Source organism: Vigna unguiculata, chromosome 9, assembly GCF_004118075.2.
Source record: "Vigna unguiculata cultivar IT97K-499-35 chromosome 9, ASM411807v1, whole genome shotgun sequence".
Classification (NCBI taxonomy): Eukaryota; Viridiplantae; Streptophyta; class Magnoliopsida; order Fabales; family Fabaceae; genus Vigna; species Vigna unguiculata.
Window position 1 is genome coordinate 22,864,436 of NC_040287.1, and position 12,163 is coordinate 22,876,598.

A 12,163-nucleotide genomic window follows, 5' to 3' on the forward strand; every position below is an offset into this window, starting at 1 on the left:
TTTCTGATGAATCGACTACTTTATTCTGTGTTAATTTCCATTATTACTTGCAATGTTATTTGCACAACTTTATAGTTTCTAGCTAGAATGTTTGCATTTGCATTTGTCTTTTTCTTTTCCTTTTTCCTTCTCATTTCATTTGAATTAAATAGAAGAGTGACAGTAAGTGAATACGACAAAATTTCCGAGACACCCTTATAGAACTCGGGCAAATTTCAAAACAATGGAGGATTGGGAAAATGCACATGAGGAAGTTAAGGAAGAAATTAGCCAAGTGAAGGGTGAAATCAGCCAAATAAAGGATCAAATGGGTCAGATCTTGGAGGCATTGAGGACTATGAAGAGTTCAGGAGAAAGTTCAGCAGTTGACGGTGGTACTTCATACCCTCCAAGATTTCATCCTCATGTATCAAGTGGACCTTCGTGGACCTCCGATTTACCCACCACATCATCAAGTGAGTCAAGGGACATCATCTCAAGCTTTTCCACCTTATGGCTTACCCCTAGGTTACACACCTCCAATGGCAGAGTATGTAGAGCAAGTTAAGAATCCATTTTCTGGTGGTAATACAAGCATACCTGTTTCATCACCTAATGAGCAATTCCAAGTGTCAACCGGGATGGCTGATTTTAGGAACCATGTACGCCCAGGGGAAAGTGTGGTTGGAATCACAACCTATACAGATCCTAATGTATCGATTCCACCACATGTTTCGACTGTAGGTGTGGGTTTACAAGAAAAGACACTAGCTCAAGTGATTTCATCGAATGAGAATAACAAGGAAAAGTTAGAGATATTGGAGGAAAGACTACGGGCAATTGAAAGGAATAAAAGTTATGGATTTGGTGATGTTGTAGGCTTATCTTTGGTCCCTGACGTGGTGATACCCCCTAAGTTCAAAGTGCTTGAGTTTGAGAAATATAGGCGGACTACGTGTCCAAAAAGCCATATAACAATGTACTGTCGAAACATGGCTGGCCATACCCATGATGATAAATTATTTATCCACTTTTTCCAAGATAGCCTAGCTGGGGCAGCGCTGAATTGGTATATGCATCTTGAGCTGACTCATATTCATTCTTGGGTGGATCTAGCTGATGCTTTCATAAAGCAATATAAATTTAATATGAATACAACACTAGATAGAATACAATTCCAAAATATGACAATGAAGAAAAATGAAACTTTCAAAGAGTATGCCCAATGTTGGAGAGAGATATCTGCCCAGGTTGAGCCACCACTATATGATAAGGAGATGGTTACAATGTTTGTGAATACACTACAACCGCCATTTTATGAGCATATGATTGGGAATTGGAATATATCTTCTAATTTTGCAGACATCATCATCATCGGTGAAAGGATTCAGACCGAGATAAAAAATGGTAAAATTGCATATGCCCCGCTCGTGGCTGCAAATACCAAAAAACCAAGTTTTAATCAAAGTAAGAAAAAAGAAGTTGAAGTTCATGCCGCATCCGCATGGGATAACCGTACACCTGTTAATTACCTAATACAGCCTGTTTCAAACAATCAGTTGCAACCTCAGAAAGCAGCTGCTAGTGATAGTGAGAACCCTGGTCAAAATACCAATACAAGAAGGGAGAGGAAGTTTATTCATTTTACTCCCATTCTTATGACATACATAGAGTTGTTATCGATGCGTCTTCGTAAATCTTTTGTTGCAATTTGCCCAATGAAACCATAACAACCTCCTTTTCCCAAGAGTTATGATCCATATGCTACATGTGACTACCATGGAGGGGCAAAGGGGCATTCGACAGAAAGGTGTTTTCCTCTCAAATATAAGGTACAATCTTTAATTGATTTAGGGTGGTTGACATTCAAAGAAGATAAACCTAGTATTGAAAATAACCCTTTGTCGGGGCATGAGAAGACTTCAACAAATGCTATTGAGGTAAGGGAGCAAAGTTTGGTAAGAAAAGTGAGTCAAATTTGGAGTTCTATGAAATTCATCCTTGAAGCACTATTGGAGAGAGAGCTAGTTAAAGGTGAATATGATCTAAGTAATGCATGTGCATTCCATCCAGGTGCCGAACATTCTATTAAGATTGTGTGGAGTTCAAGCTGGAGTTGCAAAAGCTAGTTAATAAGCATTTCCTGCAAGTTTTTCATGGAAATAAGATAAGAAGGTATTGGCACAAACTGGTGAACAGTCCAATTTAACCACACTAGAACCTTTAGTGATTCATTTCACTAGACCTGCACCTTCTTTCATGGAATAAGGAAGACAACCCATGGTGATAAAAACACCTTCCTCTTTTCCTTATGAAAGTGATAGAGTTGTTCCATGGAAGTATGGAATACATGAATTAGGTGAGGGACAACATGTTGAAAACACTTATGTGCATGAAGGTCCAATTGTTGAAAATATATCAAGTCTTGGTGGGATAACAAGGAGTGGTCGTTTCTTTACACCACCAGATCTAAGGAAGGAAGGATGCCATAGAAGTAAAGTAAATGATGGAATTGCAAAAGCAAAAGAGATATTAAAAGAAAAGACGATACAAGATGAGGAAGAATGCAGAAAGGATAAACAAAAAGAAATATCAGATGAAGAGGCCTATGGATTTTTGAAATTCATACAACAAAGCGAATACAAGGTGGTAGAGCAGTTGAATCGTATGCCAGCTCGTATTTCGATTTTGGAATTGCTCATGCATTAGACAACTCACCAAAAGTTGCTAATGAAAATACTGAGTGGGGCTCATGTTGAACAAAATATTTCGTTGGATAAATTTGAAGGGATTGTTAATAATATTACCATTAATGATTTCCTTACTTTTTTGGATGATGAGATACAAGTTGAAGGAAGAGGACACAATAAAGCTCTTCATGTATCTGTTAAATGTCTCGACCATGTTATAGCTCGTGTGTTGATTGATAATGGTTCTTCCCTAAATGTGATGCCTAAGGTGACGCTGGAGAAGTTTTCACGTGATAAATTCCCTATGAAGCCAAGTACTATGATTGTGAGAGCTTTTGATGGTAGCAAAAGAGAGGTGATTGGAGAAGTAAAGTTGCCAGTTCAAGTTGGTCCATGTGTATTTCAAATAAATTTTCAAGTAATGGACATCTTACCGGCGTATAGTTGTTTACTTGGTAGACCTTGGATTCATTCTACAAGGGTGGTGCCTTCCACTTTACATCAAAAGTTGAAGTATGTAATGGGGGATAAGATGGTAACAGTTTCAGGAGAGGAAGATTTTCTGGTGATGAAGGATCGTCTCGGATTTGGGGAGGAATTCATCTAGAACGAAAATGGGTATGAACCCTAAAATGGGGGGAAAAATGGAGGACGTCGATTGGGGGTTTTTGCGGAACGGAAGGAAATCACGCCACTTGGAGGAGATTCCAAGATAAGTGAGGAAGATCTGCCACTTTGAATCGGAGATTCAAAGATAAGGATCGGTGGTTCTGAGGAGAACCTCGAGACTTGAGAGAAAACTCAAATTTTCATAAAACTCAAATTTGAATACAAATGTGTCTCACAAGGGCTTATATACTATGGGCCGAAACACAAAAAGGCCCAACATAACTGAAGGTCCGAAAAAGCCCAAACAAAAACATTACAAAAAAAAATATATAAAAGAGTTCCTATTCTACAATCTGAAGCTAATTTGAGATCTCTTTGAAGATCCTAGGCATGATTCCATCATCTGTTTCCTAATCCCTTGATGGTCCCGAACCACGCCTTCATCATTGCCTCCGTGTTGGAGAAAATTCGACCTCGAATTTTAGCGCTTCATTACCTACAAACAAACACACAAACATAAGTGCTGAGAAGTACGCAAAACCAGAATAGTCTAAAAACAGAAATAAAATGTTATCTAGAAAAGATGAGATTGGGATCATGGGAGAGGCCAATCTGTTATTATCAAGGTGCTTAGAGATTGTCCTCCAGGATCAAAGATAAACCTGCAGAACACGTCAAAGAGTTTAACCACAAGTATACTATTCATTGTGAAACAAAAAGGATAACAACCCACAATAATCAGAATAGAAAAAGAGTGTCCCTGAAATCCTTCAGGATTTTCATGAGAGGCCAAACACACAATCAGATGATTAAAGTCAGGTTCATGTTTGGCCCATGTTGTTGCTGCCTTTTCCATCATCTTTTCCTCACCCCATTGCTTATGCCATTGCTCCTTAATGTATAAGTCTTCCCTAGGCATTAAGACAAAAAGAGAGAGGTTAGGAAGTGTTCCCAATGAAAATGCAAGATCATGGTGTGAATGGGAACCACAATTTAACGCATTATCATCCCCCTCTAAGGATTTCATCTCAACCATGAATTTCAAGTGTGTGAGGAGAGACTCATTCTTGTGTTTCTCTCTTTGTTCTTCTTCTATCATCTCTAGCACTTTTTCCTCTTTTAACTCTCTCTCTTGTCTTGCCTTTTCCCACTCCCTTTTTGCTTCTTGCTCTCGTCTGACTTCGAGCTTTTGCCTAACACTCCTCTTCACCTTTTTCAAATATACAATGTAATCTTGGAGTTCTTGAAGAGTCATGTACTTGGCGTCCCAATTAGGACATTGATAATTTTCGTGTCCATAACCTTCACACTTTGTGCACCTAATAGCATTTGTTTTGTCACTTGGCAATGATCCTCTATCATGTTTGTGCTCCCTTCTGAGTTTCCCAAGTTTGTTATTCAGTCTGATGATTCTGGACACAATGAAGTTGATATCCTCTATCAAGGTCGAACGTGTATGGAACATTGTGGAGTGCTCAAAATTGCTAATTCCTGCAATGAAAGAGAGGAAACAAGAACTAGCACAAAACACAGTAAGTGGTTAGCACAAATAATGTGGATAAAATTATCAAATGGGTCTCACCACTCCTTACGTGTTTACACTCAATTTCACTCGTGTTTCACTCTTTAAGTGTATTCACTCACTCTCAAGTTCCTGTTCAGTTCTTCAAAGAACCTCCAATCAACCTATCAAGAAATCAACATCAAGGTGAAAGATGTAGCAAATCTAAGCTCAACTCAGGAGGCCAAGGAAAGGATGACTTAAAGACAAAACCATGGAAATTTAAAGACAAACTAAAAAGCACCAAAAGCAAGAAAGCGTTAAACCAAAGAGAGTGAATATGTGACAAACTAAGACCCTGACAATGAGAAAAGCACTCTAAAAGACAAGAGTAATCTAAACAAAGTATTTAGAATTACTACTGGAAATGTGAAACAAAATACTCAAGCTAAATTATGATGAATAATTCAAACTCCCACAAGCAATACTTCCAACAATTTAGCTCAAGGTACATTGTCCCACAACACAAGAAACTAAGGAAAAATCAAACTCAAAGAGAAATTATGGACATGAGACTCAATTAAAGCAAGGAATTTAAGGAAAATGATTTATGGTAACAAGGACTATGACCTAGAAAGAAGCATAACGTGCACCAGGTATATCAATCATAACAAAACAGCCCAAGAATCAACTCCATTCATGCCCAAAACAAAGTGAGACACTTGCAAAACATCAACAAAAACAAGCACGCTTGCTATCCAAACCACCCAAAACACATCCCAAAACGCAACAGCAAAATTGCACTGTTCAGCCAATGAAACAGACCAAAAATTCACCTAGCACGTTGTTGTCAAACACTGCAGTTTGTGGCTGGCATCGCTTAAGCGAGTACAACATGGATTAAGCGAGGGAGACACGAATTAAGTAGGGGAGTCACGCTGTCCTATTTTCCTGCACCACAATTTCAATTCTCCACCACGCTCTTTGATCCAACCTACACCAGAAACACCTAAGTGGCATGGGCCAAGATGACTTGCTGCACCAAAATGCCTAGTAAGGTTGCCTCCGAATGGAACAGCCAGCTATAACACCACTGCCAATTCTGCGCTGAATGTGGCAAGAAGCCAACCACAACTGCACCGCTTAGGACAACCACAAGCTGTTCTCTAGGATTGGCTAGAACATGTTGCGGAAATCATTCCAGACTCCATGTTCTGCACCCAGAATTTTAACTGCAAAGAATGGGGTTGCCTAAACCAAAAATCCTGATTCACGTGAAACCAGCCACAATCTGATATGAAGTGTAGCTGCAAGAGTCCAAACTGCACCAAGAATTCCAAAAGCAAAGAAATAAAATGCTGTAGCTAATGAAGCCTTGCTGACTTTGCTTAACACCTCTTGCAATCTGCTGCACCGACTGGACCAAAAGCATATATGGCTGGCACCGAATGAGCCTTAAAGATGTCCACCGAAAGCCAAGAAGAGCTGCTGTCGTGGTGAACTTCTTTAACTGCCATGCATGGATCAATATCTTGCTGTCCACTGAACTTAAGAAGTGTGATTGTATACTGCAGCGCCCAAAATTTTGCACACTACCACTTGAAATAAATGTATGTTATTGCCAATTATAGGTCCAATCCAGCCAGCTGCTACCACTGCTAGAATCGTCTTCAATCTGCAAGAGAACAAGACCACTCCACCACTTGGCATCTCTATGTACCACGAACGAGCCAAGGATGCCACCACTGCACCATAAGTCCACCTCAAGCCTGACAATGAAATTTCAGCTCTTCCAATTGCCAAGTCCTCTTCACGGTTGCAGCATTAGAACTTAGACACGTACCAAATTCATATAAGCCAGCAACTGCTTAGGAAAACCGTACCAAAGGGGAACCAAACTGCTGCACTACTTTAGATTACATCACTGCAAGTTTCACAATTTCAGATTGTGTGCACCGAACCAAGGTTAAACCATGAGCTGTTGTCACCGACAGCCTACTGCAGCACCGACAGCCTACTGTAGCACCACTGCCAATTCTACTGCGAATGGAATAAGGAGCCAACCACAAAGCTGCTGACAAAGATGGAAGAAGACTAATGAAGGAACACGACTTTGGTTACTGCCACACAACTACTTCAAACTTCTCAAGGCTGCCACGTAAATTAGTTTGCTTGTCCAAATTCAATTACACCGAGTATACTAGAGAGGCCTTGTGGTGAGGACACGTACTTGGTTATTGCCACTGCTCCAAATCAGTTCACCAAGTTGCACTAAAGAGGAGCCACCAACTCACAATTCTTCAAGCTGGCTGTCACCACTTCAGGCAAAACTGGTTGCTGCGTAAAAATGCTTCAAATCCTCCCCTTAATTCAAGAAAAATTTACTACATCGCTTGTTGCCATTCGCTCTACCACGTGGAATTAAAGACAAAGATTCGGTGATGAAAGTAATCTGTTGCACTAAGCTCCTGCACCGAGAGGAATGAAACCAAGCTTCAAGCACCAAACTCAATTCTGCTGCACTGAATGAACCAAAATGATTTGCTGTGACTGCACCATGATTCACGCTGCAATCACTCAAACTTCAAGCTACCAGAAACAAAATTGGTTGTTGTTGCTTGATGAAGTCAGCAGAAGATAATAGATGTTACAGCAGTGTGCTTAATTGGCTCCTACTTTGCACCGTTTGGCACCCCTTGGGTTGAAGATTCCACAGGCTTTTATCACTTCACTTCACTTCGGAATCACCAATAACATGTAGCATTCACCGAACCAACATCATTTACCGCTCCAGCTGTGTATATGTTGTTGCAGAATCATAACACCACGTGCCACTCAAAATTTTACTTCACCAACTTAACATGAATCCACACCAAGATTCCAAATTGCCACTGAGACAATTTCACATATACTTTGTAAGCGTGAATTAGATGTCTAAGATAATCAGGCCCAACTCAAACAACACCAACTGAAGGAATCTAACAAGACGTTTGGCTCTCGTATTTAATGGAGAAACCTAGAACAACCACACATCGCATAATCAAACAAGAATAGATTGTGGCCAATATGCGCAAAGTCGCCAACGGAGAATATATTAGTTCGAGCAGCTCAAAAAAAAACGCGAATCTTGATTACGCATTCGAAATCGGGTGCAAGGACTTACGAGACAAAGAACTACCAACATGAAGTGAGACGCACGACAATTGCTTCGGAAGGAAAACACAAAGATGCACTTCGGAAGGAAAAACACAAATCTGAAACGAACCATGAAGGAGAGACACCAACCCGAGCTCTGATTACCATATGATGAAGGATCGTCTCGGATTTAGGGAGGAATTCATCTAGAACGAAAATGGGTATGAACCCTAAAATGAAAAGGGGAAAAATGGAGGACGTCGATTGGGGGTTTTTGCGGAACGGAAGGAAATCACGCCACTTGGAGGAGATTCCAAGATAAGTGAGGAAGATCCGCCACTTTGAATCGGAGATTCAAAGATAAGGATCGGTGGTTCTGAGGAGAACCTCGAGACTTGAGAGAAAACTCAAATTTTCATAAAACTCAAATCTGAATACAAATGTGTCTCACAAGGGCTTATATACTATGGGCCGAAACACAAAAAGGCCCAACATAACTGAAGGTCCGAAAAAGCCCAAACAAAAACATTACAAAAAAAAATATATAAAAGAATTCCTATTCTACAATCTGAAGCTAATTTGAGATCTCTTTGAAGATCCTAGGCATGATTCCATCATCTGTTTCCTAATCCCTTGATGGTCCCGAATCACGCCTTCATCATCTGGTGAGTGGTCTGTCATCTGCTCGATATATTGAAAAAACATAGGAAGCTCTTGAGACGACTTTTCAAGCTCTAGAAATTGTGGGGAATACATATGTTGAACCATTACAGATTATGCCATATTTGTCATGTGCCTCTTTGATGATGGCAAGGGTTATGTTGAGAGAAGGTTATGAATATGGAAAAGGCCTAGGCAAAGTCGGACAGGGACCAATATTTCCACTGAAAATTGTTAAGAACAAGAATAGATACGGCCTGGGGTACAAGCCTACTAAGGAGGACAAAAGAAGACTAATGGAGGAAAAGAAAGAACGAAGCTTAGCTCGCTTGCAGGGTCGTAAGCCGAGGGTAGGAAAGATCTCTATTTGTGACTTGAAGAAGAGCTTTCGTAGTGCTGGATGGATCAATGTTAGTCAAGTTGCAGTTGTTGAAGATGAATCTGGGGAAGGAAGTTCTAGTTTGGTGCAACCCTGTCCTCCCAACATACAGATCGATAATTGGAAGACCGTGAATTTACCTGTGGTGTTTAAGTTCAATCAAATGTAATACTTGTTGTTTTTTATTTTGTTTTTCTCCAAAACATTCTAGGATGTCTTTATGAACTGGTTCTATCTTTTCGTTTTTAGTTAATGTGATGTTCAGTTATGTTTGCTTTCACTACATACTTTGTTTGTCTATTTATTTTCTTTTACAAATCCAAATAATGCAGATATGACAATGAATGTTTTGAAAATAATGATGTCAATATTCCTAATTTTGAGCACCTTATCGATAATATGGATGATGATCATGAAGACGATTGGGAACCTTCTTCTTAGTTGTTAAGGTTAGTGAAACAAGAAGACCGAGAAATAAAACCTTATCAAGAGATCATTGAAATACTTAATCTAGGGGATGAAGATGAGAGAAAAGAGGTTAAAATTGGTAACATCATGAGTAAGGAGGTACGAGGAAAATTATACGATTTGTTGAAAGAGTTCAGAGATGTGTTTGCTTGGTCATACCATGATATGCCTGGGTTGGATATTGATATAGTGCAACATAAACTTCCACTTAAAGAAGAATGTCCCCCGGTTAAACAAAAGTTAAGACGAATGAAACCTGAAATGTCACTAAAGATTAAAGAAGAAGTGAAGAAGCAATTCAATGCAAGGTTTTTGGCGGTAGCAAAATATCCTCAATGGGTGGCTAACATTGTCCATGTGCCAAAAAAGGATGGTAAAGTTCGAATGTGTGTTGATTATAGGGATTTGAATCGAGCTAGCCATAAGGATAATTTCCCATTGCCACATATTGACATCTTGGTGGATAACACTGCTAGATTTTCATTGTTCTCTTTTATGGATGGATTCTCCGGGTATAATCAGATTAAGATGGCACCGAAAGATATGGAGAAAACCACATTTATTACGCTTTGGGGAACATTTTGTTACAAAGTAATGCCATTTGGACTTAAAAGTGTTGGGGCAACTTATCAAAGAGCGATGATGACTCTTTTCATGATATGATGCATAGACAAATTGAGGTTTACGTGGATGATATGATTGCTAAATTTGAATCAGAAGATGATCACATTGTTAATTTGAGAAAATTGTTTGAGAGGTTAAGGAAGTTTAAACTCAGATTGGATCTAGCTAAATGCACCTTTGGTGTAAAATCAGGAAAAATGTTGGGTTTTATTGTCAGTGAAAAAGGTATTGAGGTTGACCCAGATAAAGTGCGAGCAATAATGGAAATGTCAACTCCTAATACTGAAAAAGAAGTGCGAGGGTTTTTAGGCAGACTGAACTACATTGCTAGATTCATCTCCCAATTAACCTCCACATGTGAGCCAATATTTAGATTGTTGCGTAAGAATCAAGTTGTGGAATGGAATGAAGATTGTAAGGCAGCCTTCGATAGAATCAAACAGTATTTGCAGGATCCTCTCGTACTACATCCGCGGGTATCGGGGAGGCCCCTCATTTTATATTTAACTGTGTTGGATGAATCAATGGGTTGTGTTTTAGGGCAGCATGATGAGACAGGGAAGAAAGAGCATGCCACTTATTGTTTGAGCAAAAGGTTTATAGGTTGTGAACAATGATATTCTATGTTGGAACGAACTTGTTGTGCATTAACATGGGCAGCACATCGTTTACGTTAATATATGTTGAGTCACACTACTTGGCTAATATCTAAGATGGACCCAATTAGGTATATTTTCGAAAAGCATGCTCTCACTAGTAGATTGGCTCGATGGCAAATGTTGTTATCAGAATATGATATAGTCTATGTGACTCAAAAAGCCGTTAAGGGAAGCGCTTTAGCAGAATATCTGGCTCAACAGCCCATTGAAGATTATTAGTCTATGCAACCTGAATTCCCAGATGAGGACATTCTTGCCCTATTTGGTGAAAAGGAGGGTAGCCATGATGGAAAGGCTTGGATATTACTATTTGATGGAGCATCTAATGCACTTGGACATGGAATAAGGGCAGTGCTCATCTCACCAGAGAATCATTACATTCCGATGACAGCAAGATTGTGCTTTAGTTGTACCAACAATGTTGCAGAATATGAAGCATGCGTTATGGGTATTTTGGCAGCTATCGAGTCGAAGGTGAAGGTGTTGGAGGTGTATAGTGACTCGGCATTAGTGGTTCATCAGTTAAAAGGGGAATGGGGGACTAGAGACCAAAAGTTAATCCCTTATCAATCATACATTAGAGGATTGATGAAGCATTTTGATTCCATTAAGTTCCATCACATTCCACGAGAGGATAACCAATTAGTTGATGCTTTGACCACCTTGTCGTCAATGTTTGAAATTAGTCAAGATGAGGGGATGCCGATGATCAAGATGAGGAGTTATGAACAACCAACATACTGTTATTTAGTGGAAGAAGAATCAGATGGTAAGCCTTAGTATTTTGATATAAAGTGCTATCTTAAGACACGAGAATATCCTGAAACAGCTTCTGAGAATGATAAAAGAACCTTGAGAAGGTTAGCTTCAAGTTTTATTATAAATGGGGATGTCTTGTATAAAAGAAATCATGATATGGTACTTCTCAGATGCGTCGATGCAAGAGAAGCAGGGTTGATATTAAAAGAAATTCATGAAGGAGCTTTTGGTTCGTCTATGTTTTGTGGCGTTGAGGGTAGCGGATCAAATACTTCCTATTTTGAAGCATTTTACACTCATGTTGTTTGAATACCCCAATTCAAGAAGATTTTCCTAAGATAAAGGATTTGCCAAAGGAAAAGAGAATATAAACAGTATGCTGGGGCACATTTTTGATAGCCCTGTTTGACTAAAAAAGCTGTTCTGAGTTAAAAAAAAAAAAGAAAAAGCAAAAAGAGAGAGAGAGAGGGAGAAGAAAAAGAGTTATACATGCAAACAAAAATAAACAGTGATATGTGTTTGATGCCATTTGTTTTTGTCACTGAGTTAGCTCTTTGAAGAGAATGGGGCAATCAAGATTTAAAATGATGTGTGGCCATCTTTTTCTTATCCAAAAAATGATTTAAAAATATGTTTCCATTGTACCCTTTTTGAGCCAAAAAATAATAATGTGTTTCCCAATATATCCCTGAATAAGGAT

The 12,163-nt window shown here is 39.2% G+C and overlaps 1 protein-coding gene and 1 pseudogene across 1 annotated transcript; both read left to right on the forward strand.

The window, feature by feature from the left end:
* Positions 1-223: 223 nt before the first annotated feature.
* Positions 224-2,112, forward strand: LOC114163567. The gene is made up of 4 exons (XM_028047872.1): positions 224-455; positions 508-1,671; positions 1,834-1,937; positions 2,053-2,112. Exons 1-4 carry the CDS (start codon positions 224-226, stop codon positions 2,110-2,112), a joined length of 1,560 nt encoding a protein of 519 aa, XP_027903673.1.
* A 7,971-nt stretch (positions 2,113-10,083) lies between these two features.
* LOC114163568 lies at positions 10,084-11,772 on the forward strand (annotated as a pseudogene).
* Positions 11,773-12,163: the final 391 nt, after the last annotated feature.